Source organism: Oncorhynchus kisutch, linkage group LG3 (genome assembly GCF_002021735.2).
Source record: "Oncorhynchus kisutch isolate 150728-3 linkage group LG3, Okis_V2, whole genome shotgun sequence".
Classification (NCBI taxonomy): Eukaryota; Metazoa; Chordata; class Actinopteri; order Salmoniformes; family Salmonidae; genus Oncorhynchus; species Oncorhynchus kisutch.
In genome coordinates, this window is record NC_034176.2 from 60,048,551 (window position 1) to 60,066,936 (window position 18,386).

The window sequence follows — 18,386 nt, forward strand, 5'->3', positions numbered from 1 at the left end:
GCGTCGGCTGGAGTGGTGTAAAGCTCGCAGCCATTGGACTCTGGAGCAGGGGAAACGCGTTCTCTGGAGTGATGAATGATGCTTCATCATCTGGCAGTTCAACGGACGAATCTGGGTTTGGTGGATGCCAGGAGAACACTACCTGCCCCAATGCATAGTGCCAACTGTAATGTTTTGTGGAGGAGGTATAACGCTCTGGGGCTGTTTATCAAGGTTCGGGCTCGGCCCCTTAGTTCCAGTGAAGGGGATTCTTTGTGGCAATAGTTTGAGGAAGGCTCTTTCCTGTTTCAGCATGACAACGACCCCATGCACAAAGCAAGATCCATACAGTGAAGCAAATAGTGTCCTTCCTGGAATGGTGGCTATAACAGGAAGGGGGAGGGGGTTGTCCCTGTATGAGTGCCCCTCCCTATTATCCCTGACTGGGAGATGGATTCTGGCTGTCACACCTGCCTGACTCTGTTCCTGCCAGATGCGGAAGGGTCACAGGGAAAGCACCCAAACACTCATCAATCTCACCATTGTCCAATGCTCCTCTGGCTTCTATAACAGGTTCCAATATCCTTTTAGTCGCTCCAGATGCTTACAAAAATGCTTACATACACAGAAATGGGGTGGTGAAATCTATTGACCTGAAATACCTGTGTGGGTAGATAAAAAAACAAATATGGAGGGAGAGATAAGAAGAGTTAAATGCCATATTTTTTTACATTTAGAGCAAATGAATGGAGATATAGAGATACTTCTTCCAAGACATTTTAAAGCCAGAAACTATCAATTCCAAGTATTTTAGGTCAAAAACTAGCTCTTATTTGGGGTCTGTTGTGGTTATAATAGAGGAAGAACAGCGTTTCCTTGAGCGATGTATAATTTGTCTAACATTGTTCCTGCTGTAAAAAGGCTCTGCAACAATAATGGTGTGAAAATATTGTATTTTTCCCTCTCCCCACCCTTTAGTTCCCTCTCTTCATTTTGAATTCTCTCAACTCCTTGCTCTCCAGGGGTTGAGAATAATGTACACAAGCACCACAGCAGAATTGAGAAGTGCTCGTGTTGTTTGTGCCTGGTGAAAGAAATCCTCACCGGATTTTCTTTCCCCAAACAGACTTAATTGCAAAGAATCAGAAAGTTGGAGAATTCCCCCAGTATGCAGATCCACTTTGATTCTGTCACTCATACTGTGGAGCTTTTGATTAGCCATTGTTCAACACAGCCTTTTCATGACCATGAACGGTTACCAGGCGCCCGCCATTAAACTAACTTACAGTAACTTCGTGCCCTTCTCTAACTGGGGCACCAGCTAGACCTCAAACAGCTTGTTATTGGAGGGATCACAACATAATACAACTTCTATTCAAGAGAACAAGCTGGTAGAAAGAAAACTAGCAAAAAAACTGGGGTAATTCAGTGACAAATTGGAAACCAATAGGTTTCTGGTACCTACATGAGGCATAGCAATAATACATGACATACAATAGATACAGTCAATTTAGTTGAAGTCACAATGGGGCAAATCGCATCATATCCTAATCAGATGATCAGAAGTCAATATATAAATTCCCCTGACAACAAATCAACAAATCCACTCACAAAATCTGCAATGATTTGTTGAAAATGGATTGTTATTTTCTGAGCTTGCTGTATATGGCAGATGGTGCTAGACTAACCCCGTCTTCATAGCCACCAGTCTATGTACTTGTGTGTGTGTGTGTGTGTGTGTGTGTGTGTGTGTATGTTTGTGCCGCGCACGCGTGTGTGTGTGTGTGTGTGGGAGAAAGCGAGAGTGTGGTTGCGAGAAAAAGAGAGGAAAAGAGAGAGCCCATGAGACTTTCCCGCTAACACCTACTCCTCATGCTGTACAGAGGGAGTCCTTGCCTGAGGACAACTTTTACAGTGTCAGTGTCAGAGCAGACGGATGACTTGTTCTTCAGTGGCTTGCTAGTCCTCTCAGACAGTGAAGTCACACTGCCTGGCATTCCCAGAGCTGCTTGCCAGAGTGCCTGGCCCGACCTAGCTCCCTGATTTACACACATCAGAGGGCTAGGCCAGTTGGGATCGTCACTTTAACTGCCTGCAGAAGCCTTCTCCCAGGCTAAGTGACTAACTCCACAAGATTGGATTCATATGCTAAAGGTCAGGACAGTAGATCATAAGGCCTACATGGTCTGAGCCGGAAATGAATCCCAAGGCATCAGTAGTAGGGTAAATTAAGCTATCCCGAAATGTGTTTTCCTCAACACTATTGTTAATTACTACCACAAAACGACAAGTGAATCGAGAAGGAAATAAACAAAAACTATTGACTAATTAATGTGTTTGGGGGATGGAACTTGTTTTTGCTAATTGGCATTCATATTTTAAAGGGACACTTTCTGCTCATGGTGACGAATGGCTCATAACACAATGCTTCCTAAGAGGATACTTGTATTATTTGACAGGTTTTATCTTCTATATTCTACCCTTCCACAAATGCAGAGACATTTCCGCTCCAATTAAATATGTAAAGAACTGTAACTGTGCAAAGACACTATAATTAACAATTTTGTCATTTCTTTGCAAAAATGCAATATTTGTTTTCAGATATACTTTTCTGGTCATTGAACATGAAGACAAAAACAATGATTTGTCCTGAGGCACTAATTGTATGCCTCCCATAACTTTCACCACTAGTCATTAATACAACAGTTGTAACCACAGCCAGACAATGACGATAAGCAGCTCACTAGTGTTTGTGCATCGTAAGGATTGGGGTATAAACAAGAAAACTAAATCAGACATAAAACAAATTCTGCCCCAAGACAGAATGCAACAAACAGAATATTTTGACAAAATGGATGGAGATAAACATATCTTGCCTGGAGAATTCCAGATTTGCCAATATACAAGCACTCTATAAATCAAAGTTTTCCTCCAATTTGCACTTGTTCAGATATCTGGGGGGACTGTGTTTGTTTATTTTCCCCTCAGAGTCTGGCAGTTAACCACTTTGAAATTAAGCCTGTGACAAAACATAGAGACGTATTGTATGGGAAAGCAGGCATGTCAGCTTTGGAGAACACGATTTATACTCATACATTATATTCTATTTACAAACCGCATTAACGCCCATGGCAAAATCCCCTCTCCCATAAATCTAGGGTATCCCTTCTTCTCCTAGTATCTGACTGGCCCGCAGTTTTCAATTTCTGGAGCAAGAAAAGGACAGAGGTATAAAGCTCTTTCGACTGTTACATCTGTTCTACTTTATTACCAGTCTTTTGGGAAAATAGGAGGACAAGCTTTGCAGCCAGCTATCTGTTTACATTTTCTCTACAACACTATATTGGAATTATAATTGTGTTCTATGGTGCCTTCTTTTGGTGCATAGGTCTGTTTAAAGGTCCTGTGGTGCCAGAGAAATGAAGAAAAATGAAACCATTTTTGAGGGATTCGATTACTTGGTAGAAAGCTCAGCTGCACAGATTTCTTCTCTCTTTTTTTTCTTCATGGTGCCACTCTCGCGGGAAGGATGATATTTAAGGGGGAATGGGGCTGATGCAAACACATTGAAAATATTTAGCAATTAAGGCTGATGCAGACAAAGGAAATGTTATTATTGATGGAGGATTATGAATGGGATAATTACAACGGATCTAATGTTCACAGTCACAATTCTAAGTGCCTGGCCAAAGTGATATTAATTGCTTATTGACTTTTGTGACTCCCAATGTTCGAGGTCACAGGGGGTCACCGTGTTCAAGGTTACATGGTGCATTTGGTTGTTTAGAGGTGCCTTGGAGTCCAGCCATCACCAGATTGGATATGTGAGCCTGGCAAACAGGCCTTGGTGAATAAAACATTGGTGAATAAAACAAACATTATTTTGTGCACATTTTCTTCGCCCGCATTTGATTCTCAACTGTTCATAAAGATTGTATGTTAGGAGGTTGAGTATCTTCAGGATAAAAATGTACATTACTTTAGTGAAACAGTGTTACCAACCAACTTTGGCCTGCAGTTGAAGGTGGACGGGAGGTTGATAATGATGATGAGTCTCAACACGAGGTGAATCTGAAGCAGCACAAAGTTAATTATTCAGTCTAGATTGGCAGTGCTCTCTCTCTCTCTCTCAACTCATGTCCACCTATTGATTAAGCAGAGGTTTTCAACTTGGCCCTGTTTCCACCTCATGTTATAATTTCCTCCAAAATATGAGTCTGTCAATAAGTAATTACTTGCTTGGCAATTTGCAAAATGCAAAATGTTCATCGGAGAGTGGAAGATCCATATCAATTGTTCATTTACATATGCAAATGAATCTAGCAGGAGGAAAACCAACATCAGTGCCATCAACATTTGAATGCGAGTGATAAAAAGCCAAGGTGCTACAACAGAGAAAAACAAAGGTCTACAGAGTGAATTTGGAGAAATGTCAAAAGCCCGAAATGTATGTTAGGGTGTAATTTCAGTGGGGAACAAATGTGTCCAGATTTGATCACTCTTGTAAGCAGTTCCGTATGTGTGGCATACATTAGTGGGAGATGGACTCTTAGCTGCTCCATTAGTCTTCCCCAGATAATGCAACACATTTTAGCCCCCGTTTACTTAACATGCAGGATCCGGCCCCTCTATTTGCTCTAATCAACTGATAAGACGAAAGCCCTTTCTCCAACCCCTGGAGGGTGAAAACGGAACTCCTAATGGTCATTAGTAGTAATTATGTTCCGTAACTGGCACATCCAGCCCCTTTACTGTGTTGATCCCAGTCGGGCACAGGGGACCCAGATAGCTGATCCAAGGCACTTCTGGGCATGCCGTTATCTGCCAGGCAGACCGCAGCTCGTAAGATAAAAGTCAAGTTAACTTTCCGGTGTGATGAGACATGCTGTGTTGGTTGGGCCAACGTGATTTGAGCAACACTGTTTCTTTTGTTTGGAAAAGTGTGCTGAGGTGTGTGTGTGGGTGTATGTGGATAGAGCAAGAAGAAAGATTTAGCACTGTATCACCATTGTATGAGCTAATTGTTGACAAACGTATCCTGAGGACACAATAAGCTAGGCTAAGTCCAGGGCTGGGCATGTAACAATAGCCTCAATTAGCTGACACAGCCTTTTTCAAAATGGTTTCTGTGGAGTTGTGATTTTATGCAATCCGTTTTCCTCTCCTTTCTCAGATCAAACGCCTCTGCCCTAATCCCAAGAGCCGAACCTGTGGAGCGTGATCCTTATCGACAAGTGCAAAGCTAGTGCAGACAGAGTGGGATTCAATTACATATGCACAGACCTTTTCAGAATACAGCATCCTTGCTACTAGTGATGCAACAAAGGATGGAATCTCCTTACTCTTGCATTGTAAACGTTTGATAATCCAATCCAAAAGACTCATCCCGATTCTTCAAAGGTCCGACCTTTCAGATGTGATGAGATGAACCTGTTCAGTCAGTTGATGAGCAGGCTACCTTGAAATTAGTATCTCTCACTAAGTACATTGTTGAAAAGGTTATTGAATTCATATTTTAATGTCTGAACATCATTGCCATGATTAAATGAAAAGAACAGAAATGAACATGAATAATACAACAGCCATTGTCAGCTAGTCATAATCTCAGTGTTAATTGGCTTTGCTTTTTATCCTACTTGATATAAATCAGATGTAGTGATAGAGCTGTATTATTGCAACGCCCACATGTTCCATTTTTGCCCTTATTAATGAAATACGACGATGATATGTAACTCAACAGCCTTAAAGTGAACCTAAATCTAGGCCGAATATGTTCCACTGAAGATGCATCTTTAAGCGATAGCTTAATCAAAAGCAATAGGAACTGTGTGAAGAGAGGACGGCATACGGGGAATCATCTTTGTATATACAAGACAACGGGAGTGTGTCTCCTACCCGCCGGCTGTGACGAGGCAGGCCATTGTCAGAAAACTAATAAAGAGGCTCCATGTGTTGTAGTGCGGTAATTACACAGCCTGGGATATCGGTACGCTATTTATGAAAACATTGTGCATCAACAAAAAGAAAAGGTCATCAACATGGAAACACCACTAGCATTAGCATTTTCACAGCCCACACTGTGTACCTCTATAAATGGGAGATAAGAAACATGACATTCTTTTTTTTTGCGTGCAAGAAAACATTGATAAACATGGCACATTTTAGCAGTGGGGATACAGGCTACTGTGATTGGAACAAACATCACCAGGTAGGGGGATATACAAATAGTGAAAAATCCGGTGCTGTGTGGCAGCATCAATCCAGAGGTCGCACTCGGTTTGCTAGGTCATCCCCTATGAGTGAGTGTGATACATTTTAAGATCAATGAAGATATGAAGTGATGAAACTATCACAGCAACTGTAAATATAGGTACACTCCTTCCCCGGGTACCTGTTCCTCATAGGTCAATGATCAATAAACATCATACATCTACAATCTGAGTAGTTCCCAAAAGATGTATCTGTGATTGACATTGGTTGTGCTATTTAAATGATCATGCACATGAGGTAGTACCATTTCTCACTATGTGGTGGAGCAGGTGAACTCCTTGATGTTTATTCCAGGGTAACCCGATGAGCTCGGGATATGGGGCTCAAGTTAAACGTCAGTCCACATGGGCAGTGATGTCAAAAGACTTTAAAAAAATATGGACCCTCTTCTATTGATAACAAAACAAAAATATGCATATCGTAACTGTTCATTGTACGATAGAACGGTAGAGAGTGAGGAAAACAAAATAAAAATAAATTCTGACTCATCTTGTGAATCTCTATGGACACTATCATACATGTCCTTCGCAGTTGCATAACCAAACTGATGATATACCATTATAGCTACGCCCCAAGAATAATGCATTTCACTGTACTGCAAGTCATAGCTTTTCACACAATTGTTGGCTTACTCGTATTCCTCCCATCCCTCTTGCTTACTATCAGCCAAGGGCACATGTCTGAACAACACAATACAGCGAAGAGATGCTGTATAACGGCATGTGTGTGTCTAAAACAGAAGCCCATTACCAACACAATTGGCGGCTAACAAAGAATGCCATCCCTCTTTGAGCACTATTCCACAACCCTACATGTTCAGTTCTGATTTCCATTAAGGATTCATGACTGATCTGGATTTTATATTACAGCGTTCTGAATTTTTCATGCACGCACCCACCCCCCACTCCGTCATCCAAAAGAAAAGCGAGAAAAAAACTGAAAAATCTGCAAATATTTTATATCCATAGGTTTCACACATTTCACTGCATTGCCACTACTACCTGCCAGTAGGTCCTTTCTATATGATGGACGTTAAATCTTTATTTGTAAGGCTTTGCTGTTGAATCATGAACACCATTGAGATGCAAACACAGCCAAACACATTGGCAGAGGATTTTAAGGTGTTTTATTCTTTCAGCAATTATTTCAGCTATTTCTTTCTTTTTGCAAAAAGGATCATTAAACAGAAATAATTCATTTGTGATAAAGGTCAGAGGCACAGTCTGTTGGCTGAGGCAGTGTCACTGAGAAACGCCTGGGCCATTGATTCTCCATGGATACTTTCTTTTACAATTTTTCCTGCTCAACTCACCATAATAGCTACAAAACAGTGACTAAGGTTAGCACCTTTTTTCCCTTTCACTCTGCTATGATTATCATCATCTTTGCAAGTGGAGATTGGTAAAGAAATGGGTCTTCAAGCAAATGTCAGCGCCATTGTTGATTTCGGCTTTGTTGTTATTTTGGTACAGGAGGGTGAGGTGCGAGGGGGAAGGGGGGCGGATTCTGTCATCTTAGAGAATTCCAGAAATAGGCTTTCCTCCCACCCCTTCCCATTGTCTTCTTCCGGCAGCCCACATGTGCTCCTAGCTAACCATGAAGCCAAATGCACAATAACAACATCCATTCTTAACAAGATTACTTTGTAGTCCCAGTTTTGCTCCTAGGCTGTGTATGGGAGTAGAGGCACAGGGATAAGCTGTGCTGCCTGCAGCTACTCATGCTGAGGATGCCATCCATAGGAGAGAGATGGAGAGCTGAGCCAAACATCTACTGGCTCAAAGGGTATCTTAGCTGCCCACGATCACTGAAAGAGGCCAATTAGTAGGTTTTAGATCATTATAATCGTAGATTTGAATAATCAGATTTGAGTAATTTGTAACCTCAATTATGGCAAATTGATCCTGCCTGCCCAATGTTTAGTGCATGTCTTGAATGAATATAGGCCTACATTACATTCACCCATAGAGGGTGACATAAAGGTCACATCCCAACATGTCTCCATAATGAGCTCTCTATAGTGGTACACATACGGTGCATGTATAATATCCCCAGAATAATTGGGGTTAGTTAACTGGCATATCTAGAAGACAATGAATGATGGAATGTCAATAAAAGACTGTGAGACTGAAAGCATTAAGCCTGTGGATTAAACAAATGGCTTTTTGGGTTGGGGAAAAGTGGGAAACCCAAAAAAGAGATGATTTAGCCAAAGCAATGCACAAGCAAAGCATTAGAGGTGAACTGCTTAATTCCAATTATTAGTTTGAGCAGAGTTCAAGGCACTTTGCCAGCCGACTCCGTTCAGCCGCTCATTGCACCAATACCACATCTACAGATCGAGCCGGGGCCAGGATGCAGGAAGCAGAGCCGCCAGTCGCTAGAGGAGAGGTTAATACCACATATCAGCTCGCTAACACTGACATGGGAGCACTAATCACTGCAAGCCTTTCCAAGGTTATATCACAAAATACCCATTTATTATGAATCTGCACTAAATCCTGAAAATACCCATAAGTAGCTGTATGAATCTGCTCATACACTCACTAACCCAGCACCTTGGTGTGAACAATGGCTACCTTGTCATATAGTCAGGGTTTCTGTGGAAACAGACTTGGACACTGTATGCAAATACTGTAATATTTGATGCATGTATAGGGAACAATTGTCTCACTCTATATAATATATGACCTTAAGAGTATATATCACTGCGTCTGAGGGATTGTGGCATCTCCTGCTTCCTACATCTTGCCTGACGATATATGCATGCTGTTCATTGTGCAATCTCACAGTCAGTCAAAAAGTAACAATGAGAGAGGAAATAGAGTATGTGTGTGTATGTGCACGTACTGTATGTGATTTACACAGGCACCATCTCAGTGTTATTGCCATAAGACAAGGTGTAGGTGTGCATGGTGGTGTATCTGAGAGAGAGCGACAGAAAGAAAGAAAGAAAGAAAGAAAGACAGACAGACAGACAGACAGACAGACAGACAGACAGACAGACAGACAGACAGACAGACAGACAGACAGACAGACAGACAGACAGACAGACAGACAGACAGACAGACAGAGAGGGGAAAAAAGAGAAAGAAAGAGAGACAGAGAGAAAGAGAGAAAGAGAGAAAGAGAGAGAGAGAGACAGACAGACAGACAGACAGACAGACAGACAGACAGACAGACAGACAGACAGACAGACAGACAGACAGACAGACAGACAGACAGACAGACAGACAGACAGACAGACAGACAGACAGACAGACAGACAGACAGACAGACAGAGAGAGAGAGAGAGAGAGAGAGAAACAGACAGACAGACAGAGAAACAGACAGACAGACAGAGAAACAGACAGACAGAGAGAGAGAGAAAGAAAGAGAGAGAGAGAGAGAGAAAAAGAAAGAAAGAGAGCGAGAGACAGACAGAGGGAAAAAGAAAGAGAGAGAAAGAGAGACAGAGAGAGAGAGAGAGAGAGACAGACAGACAGAGAGAGAGAGAGCGACAGACAGAGAGAGAGAGAGAGAGAGAGAGAGAGAGAGAGAGTAAGAAAAAAGAAAGAAAGAAAGAATCAAAGAAAGAAAGAGAGAGAGAGTGAGTGAGAGACAGACAGCACCTGCCCTGACCGCTCAGAGAAAGAGAGAGAGAGAGACAGACAGACAGACAGAGAGAGAGAGAGAGAAACAGACAGACAGACAGACAGAGAAACAGACAGACAGACAGACAGAGAAACAGACAGACAGAGAGAGAGAGAAAGAAAGAGAGAGAGAGAGAGAGAGAAAAAAAAGAAAGAAAGAGAGCGAGAGACAGACAGAGGGAAAAAGAAAGAGAGAGAAAGAGAGACAGAGAGAGAGAGAGAGAGAGAGAGAGAGAGAGAGAGAGAGAGAGAGAGAGAGAGAGAGAGAGAGAGAGAGAGGGAGAAAGAGAGAGAGAGAGAGAGAGAGAGACCTAGAGAGGAGCATGAAGAGAAATAGAACACCAGCATTTATTTAAGTCCTGCATTGTATGCATTTTTAATGATACAACACCTGGTCAAAAGCAATTGCAATGGGACTTTTACAATTGCACTCATATCATGACTGTGGTGTTTTAGATTATACTTCCTACTGATTTTTGGTTTTGTCCCTGTGCCCCTCCACACCACACACATACACCTTGTTAATGGGGAGCAAAACGACAACACAGAGCAATAGACAACCTGTCAACCTCTTCCAAGGAAACAATAATGTGATCCCACAGCTCAATCAGACTCAATTCTGGGGCCTGGTGTTTTATTACAGTCACTGTAGAAATGGAATGGGGGACTGGGCTCATGTTCCAATGATACAAAGGCCTCCATGATATATACTAGCAGTAACAGAGTAAGATAACCCACAGCAGAGAGACATACAAGGAGGAAATATTTGTTATAAATGTTATAGACTGATTCTGTAGTCAATACCTATCATTTTGGTCTCCACATTAGCATTCATTAATGAGGAGTAATACTCGTGTTCACTCCTACTCCGAAGCCTTCAATCAAGGGCGAAGATCAATATCCACTCGACCCTGCACTGACTCTGTCCTAACCTAAGCAAATGCAGGGTAACGCGTGGGATCTTCTCAGATCACAGTTCACTTTGGCGGGGCTGAATTTGATCTACAAAAAAAAAAAAAATTGTCAGGAAGCTCCGAGGAGGACGTCGTCTGTAGCAGCACCAACACCCAGAGAGAGCTTGCCGCCACGCGTTATTGAAGTCGAATACGACGAAACTTGAACACTGTCAGCCCCCCCCCCTCACACACACACACTCCATCGCCCCTGAGGACAAGCTTTCCAGGACTCAAGAGTCCCTCTCACTTTACAAAGCCTATCATACAGAAGGAGAGAGCGAACTGACTGGTGAATAGGAGTAAAACTTCAGTCAGCTCCTTGGTACTCTTATGGGATAAACAAACATCTGGGACTTGCCTGGATACCCGATGAGTGTCTTTTCACCTGTGAGGAGCAGTGTACTAAGAGTGGTTGTCACTTAGTGAAATATCCTATGACAATATTTCAAAATGATAGTGATGGTGATTAGCTTTTGATCAAACAATTAGTATCAATATATGGGTGATTTTAATCAAATCAGTTGATAACCAAAGAAAAGTTAGTAGGGATGTGAGATACAGGATCTATATCCAAGCCCACACTTTTGCAGGCCTTGCATGCTATCCATCTTATGGTTACAGATATCTTGTTTTGAACAGCAAAAGGAAACATCTTCTTCCAAAATATATACATATATAAAACGTTCATTTCTGCATTAATAATCAAACCCAATCTCTTTATTACTGTCAGTCCTCACAATCTTGTAGCTCAGTATGAATTGTTGAATATTAATTGCTTATTATCAATTCTCTTTGTGCAAAACACATACAATTGAATCAGAGATAAAAGCATCGGACAATAAGAAACAGGATCATTTGGATACATCTGCACCACAATGGGAAGAATGGAGTCCATTCTTATCCATTCTTCAAAACATTAAAATACATGAGATCAAAGGAAAAGGAAAATGAAAGTTGCATCAGCGCTATGTGAGACACAGCACACTGTAACACAGGCTATAATCAATTTGACGCTTTACAAACAGTCTAATTTTCTTAGGTTGGGAAAAAAATGTTGATTTGCTGAATATGTATCTCTCCTTTCAGTGTAATGTTTGGTTTTGTGGATTAAAATGACTGTGCACTTTGCAACATTAAATGATTAAACTCACAGAGAGTTCAACTCACAGAGAGTTCAACTCACAGAGAGTTAAATCCAAGGATGAAAAGTTTTTAAAAAGTCACCATGAAAACGTACTATCCTGGCTTAGACTAGGATTTGTGAGATGTTTGGACAGTAGTCTGAGGAAGACTTAGTCAAATTAGAAAAAAATAATAATAATTAAACGTCATGCCAGAATATACACTTTATGCCGTTAATATGTCATTCTACAAATCAAATCTCCCACCTGCACTCACATTGCTCTTAATGAGTTGTTATTTTGGAGACATTGCTCAATCAAGGTTAAACTTAAAATCCCCCGCACACCACTTCTACATTGGAGCAACAAGCTTTTACAGCTGTCTCGTCAGCTTCAGTTTTACAGGCGTTCCCTTCAAATGGGAGTGACACAGGGTAACGCAGATCCAGCTCAGTGAATCACAATGTCAGACTGGCGGTGCTGTAAAGAACAGCAAGGATGACGCTGTCTTGCATTGTGACCATCTCACACTCCCACACCGCTCACTTTTACATTTATGCTAATAGTCTCCTTCCAATGCCAGCAGGAACTCAAGGGGATCTTGGTCGCTGAAAAGACAGGAGATCTATGTATAATTAAACATCAGAGTGCCGCACAATAAAATGTAAAGGATGGAATGAGTCTAATCTCGGCCTGGGGTTCCTCAATAATCAACACACAACCACAGGCTTCACTGAAAAACTGAGATCTGAATCACACCTCCCACTTCCATTTGATTCATTTTTTAATTAAGCATGAGAAAGAGAGAGCCAGAGTGTGAGTGAGAGACAGAGAGAGAGAGAGAGAGAGAGAGAGAGAGAGACATCATACAGGTGTAGGATCTTAATTTGACCAGTTTCTCACAGCAGGAAAATAATCCTGCAGCAACAGGTTTTAATGTGTGGATTAAAATTAATGGACATTTTTGTTGAGGTTGATACATTTTTCATGAGGAAATCAAAAAATGTTACAAGCCTTTTTAAACCTTGAATACCCCACAAGTGAGCATTTCCTGCTACACAGGACATTTCCTGCAACAACAGGGTGATCAAATGAAGAACCTACACCTGTATCTTACTGCAACATTGAACTTATCTTTGCTCTGCCAGCCATGCTCATGAGTACTTAACCTTGTGAATAATAATGCAACTCATCAACACTGTCTCTCAAATGCGAGACAAATCCATCCTCAACCAAACTAACTCCTACAATCCTTGCAATGTCCTTCAGCCTACACATGCTAATTATTTTGAGTGAGAACGGCTAAATATGCTTAAAACAATCCCCGACTAAGAACAGGGGCTTCATGCACACCTAAAACCAAACAGATTTGAGTGCTATCCTTATTTGCCATGAACCCTCCTGGCAATTCTCTCCAGCAGTGTGACCAACTCTATATGCATGCCAAAAGCTGCATCAATCTAATTCAAAGATACACCTTGGAGATCATTACAGGGATACGAAGAGCCATTAGAGGATCCGACAGAGACTGTTTAACTGAAACTCGTGAAATATGAATGCTGCATTTATCTATATTTTGGTGTTTGTATGGTAGTTGGAAAACACATATGTAAACACCGCATTTGAGCATGTGATTTAATGATATACCCATGTGACAATAATCACCCCAAAAAATCAAGATAGAGTGCTAAATTGGTGACATCCTGCCAAACTTTAGGCTTTCAGACAGTACTGTAGGGCTTCATTTTCCACCTCATTAATATTTAGAGACTTCTACCAAACCATGAAGCCCTTGCTTTATAGTACCATTGTGCTATTAATTATGATCATCATGAATTCCTTCTTTATCGCTGTTATGTTTCGCAATGATTGAACATAAAACTATGTGTTTTTCATATTGCAATGGTGGGATAGGGATTGAGATATAGGTGCAGCAATCATTCAAACAACATAATAGCTGCCTTGTCATTTCAGCATGACCCCAACTACTAGTAGTATATGTCATGACAGCATTAAGGTACAAAATATACAGCAAGAAATAACCTCATCAATAAATCAATAAACAGCTGCAGTACGGTATGTGTAAATCATGCTACTGTGGGGTCAAATATTATCCTTGATGGCATATTCTGTTGCATGTGCTAGAGTGGTTGGGTAATGGTCAGAGGTGGTAGCTGCCAGGTTGAGACTCCCCAGGTGCGTTCTTGCAATGAGCTGTGAACAAGCTGCTTTGGCCTGCCTCGTCAACAACCCTCGCTGGGCCCTGGGCCCTGAGCCTTGGCCCGGCCACGTCTACACAGGCCAGGTACCAGGTGTCCCTCATCCTTTGGATTATAGGGCTCTTTCAAATGCTCAACAATGAAATGTTGCAAAAATTCCCTCTTTTTATCCTTGTGTTCCTATGACAAACACTTCAAAGGAAAACCACACCCAAAACCCTGGCCAACAAAAGAACGAAAACGGAAAATGGAAAAGAAAAAGATAGAATAAAACAACGAGTAGATATTTTTACTGTACACATGGTTGTACTGTAGGTCATTCCACTGCAATGTAACGCATCATTAGTTATTCATTTTCACTCTGTTATTCCGTATTTCAGGGACACTACACAAAACGCCTCAGCGCAGAATTTGGTAGCTGTGGATTTATTTGTTCTCTCCAAAACCCTGCATGAGATCAGGCCAGTGTCTGTCTCTCTCTCCAGCACTAAAACTAGCCCACAAAAATGTTGAAAAAAACTATTGTGGAGCATTTAAATGGCTGAATTAATGTTTCTACACGATAAGCAAGCTTAATATACAGCTGACAATTACAGTACTCACCCTGCCAACTAGAATTGGATCTGGTCCAGAGAACTCCTCCAACACAAACATTTGATTCCAAACCCATCCTCTCTTGGCTCGACTAAGTATTCTTTGTCCTTCGACGAGGCCACGTAGGAGCGCAGTGGAACCAGTTTGTAAACTTTTGGACTGGCTGATGATGGGGGTCATGGATGTATAAGGAACACACGTAATCCACACAAGCAACAAGGAAGTCCACACGTCTGTCAGCATCTCCTCGGACCGTTTGGGCATTGTTATGACACTTATTTTCCCAAAATCAACAGCTCTCCCTTAGATGATAAACAAAGGTTACTTCTTCCTTCTTTGCGCGTCAGAGCTTGAATTCATTGTGCGATGAAGGTCACTCACATGGCTTCATTTGCCTCCATTGCAAATGGTGAGGGGATGTACTACTCAATACACCATCCATTTGGTGTTCCAGCAGTGTGAACGATCTAAAAGGGAGAAAACAGAGGTGATCTGTTTTAATCGTATAAATTTCAAGGCAACTCCAGTATTCAAAGGAAGGAACCCGAGAGAGCGAAATCAAGGTCCTCACTTTAGATCAGTGGTACCTGACTTTTAAAGCAATATTTAATATTTAACTCGTACAAACAATCACTAGAGTTAGTTAATGATAATCAATGGACGATAACAATGATATCAACCATTTATTAATCAAAGATAATGACAGGAGCAGGAAGAGCTGAAGAGGCAAGTCCTCTTCATTACAAATGGTATGAAGCAGCAGAAAGCATTACCCTGTGTGATCCTGTGCTCATATCAGACTGCTACAATGTAGGGTAAATGATTGTGTCTCTGGTCTTATACATCTGGTCCAGTCTGATACATGAGATTGCCTATCTTTAATCTGATGTTCTGGAGATTATCCTTGAAAGATTTTGAGCAATTACATGTTGGTTATGATAATTGTTTTCATATTACTTTGGATCAAATGCATTTACTAATATGCTTTTCATCAAATACCATAGCCATATGAGTCAAATGTCCCACATATAACTGTAATTGAGGCTTGAAAAGATCAGAGCAGGTAATCTATTTCAGTAAGTACTTATATCCCTGATGAGATCATGCCTGGAGTAATATGATATAATCTTGCTTATCAACTCATCTACTACTTCTATACAAGTGATTGAATGAAAATCAACTATTATTTTGACTGTAAAGAGAGAAATCAGTGTTAACATTGTGGTACATAAACTGTTTTACAAATATACCATTCATGGTACTTAAATCTAATATACAAGAAATGTCTACAGAACTTGATGTTCATTTACTAGAAAAAGTAAAAGAGAGGCATGTTGCAATGTGCATACAGATGCCAATTTTAGTCCTGCAATCATAGAATTCATAGGATTTTAAATAGCCTATACAGACCAATGAGGGAATCTTCCACATTATGTCAATTGAGATTAAACAATATGAAATGGGAAACGACCAATCATTCTCCTCATTAATAAAATAATTTAAAAATCTCATGGGCAAATGCAAACACTCAAAAACGGTCTCTCCATTTATCAAAGTTGTTAAAGAAAAAAGACAGCAGTGACAGCATTGGAGTTCATAGGGATTTCTTGATAAAGGCCTGTGTACGACATAGCTATTAGAAATTACTCAAATAAACTGTGATAAACAAGTCAGGGATAAAAGCAAGGCTGAGGCAGATACCGACATTTCACAGACAGTAGACAGACATAATCCCTCTATGAACTGGATGGATTTCAAATACCTACTGTTAGTGCCAAGTAAAACATGACAACATTCTCTGTGCCAAATATTAATTGAATATAGTCAACGTGGTTATTACAGTAGAATGTGTATATATATATATATATATATATATATATATATATATATACACACATATATATATATACACATATACATATATATATACATATATATATATATATATATATATATATGTGTGTGTATATATATATATATATATGTGTGTGTGTATATGTATATATATATATATATATATATATATATATATATATATATATATATATATGTATGTATGTGTCTGTATATATAGCCATAGCATGTTTCAATGTGGACGACATGGCAAGTTTACATTGAGACATGCTATGGCTATGTTAATTATACACCCCAGAAGCCTAACAATGCATCTGTATGTCTGCTGCCTAATCACGTTCACTTGCTGAAATTGGAATAAAGGAATAAAGAAATAGAAACATCATAAACATCCAAACATTGAAATTATGCTTATTAATGATGACTGAAACCCTCATTGAATTACATGAAGACCGGTGCCGTATTAGCTCGTTGCCGGCTGGTTTCAGCACCACTCAGAGTGGATAGCGCCACATGAGGTAACGTTGGGCTTCAACTACCGTACTAGCCTACACCTAGCCTGCATCGTCGAGAAACAAAATAGACTACAACACGTAGGCAATAAGTAATTCAGAATAAATGTCCAGTGACAACATAACGCCTGGTCAACAATGTATGATTTTCTCATTCATTTGAAATGGTTGGTAACCACACAAAAAACGAAGACAAGTTGCTAAGTTAAACTACTTACATACTATGGTTTCACTGCAAATGGACAGCACGTCGTCTCAACTGCACTGCCTGGAAGTTAAGCATTCAACACATGTAGTTTCCTTTTCTATCCATCGAAGAGAGATAAAAATACACGGAGCTGAAAATAGACTACGACATTGGAAAGCTGCACTTCCTAAATAGTTTTCACATAGATAGTTAGCCGGTCATTTGTCAACCTTTCTTTCGACTCATTGTGCTGTCCTAATCCACAAGCTAATCTCTGAGTTGTTTTGATATGCAGAACGATATGCAAACATGCAATAGAAGATCAAACAAAAGCCCCGTTCTCTCCCAAACATTTTCATAAACCTGTTAATATATTTTCCTTGTTACTTACTACAGTATCTCGCATCCTTGTGCTTGCACCATTTGACCCTTTCAAAAATGGATTAAAAGCATTGCAATTGCGTTTCTCTTTTCATTCAAGGAGAGACGTTTACAAATGAAAAAATATAACAAAAAGTGTGAAGACACGGTGGAAATCCTTACAGTTTAGTAACCCCGCAGTGGCACTACTTATTGTAGCTCCGACAGGCTTGCTTGCTGACTAGAAAAGTGAGGAGATGGAGGAGAAATGTTCGGTGTGAAGAGCCTCCCCTTTTGCCGCGCTCATTGGACTGATGAAGAGGCAGGTCAACAGCCTCGGAAATGTATGCACGCGCTCCGACACCGCACAACGTTTATGGTCGGGTCGGTGGTAGAGTATTGTTTCAAATATACACTACATGACCAAAAGTATATGGACACCTGCTCATCGAAAATCTCATTCCAAAATCATAGACATTAATATGGAGTTGGAACCCCCTTTGCTGCTACAACAGCCTCCACTCTTCTGTGAAGGCTTTCCACTAGATGTTGAAACACTGCTTTCTGGGCTTGCTTCAAGAGCATTCATGAGGTGGGGCACTGATGTTGGGTGATTAGGCCTGTTTGGAAGCACCGAATAATCTAGAATATCATTGTATGCTGTTGAGTTAAGATTTTCCTTCACTGGAATTAAGGGGCCTG

The 18,386-nt window shown here is 40.6% G+C and overlaps 1 protein-coding gene across 2 annotated transcripts in view; it reads right to left on the bottom strand.

Annotated features, from left to right (window-relative positions):
- Window positions 1-17,955, bottom strand: part of LOC109886303 (cadherin-8) — a 73,991-nt gene extending 56,036 nt beyond the window's left edge. Inside the window, exons 1-2 of one of the 2 annotated variants that reach the window (XM_031809652.1) lie at window positions 17,716-17,955; window positions 14,781-15,238 (exon numbers count right to left, since the gene is read on the bottom strand). In XM_031809652.1, the coding sequence (XP_031665512.1) occupies window positions 14,781-15,035 (255 nt within the window). In that variant the 5' untranslated portion in view covers window positions 15,036-15,238; window positions 17,716-17,955. The remainder of the gene's footprint in view (window positions 1-14,780; window positions 15,239-17,715) is intronic. The other variant, XM_020478022.2, reaches the window with a different exon arrangement.
- Window positions 17,956-18,386: the final 431 nt, after the last annotated feature.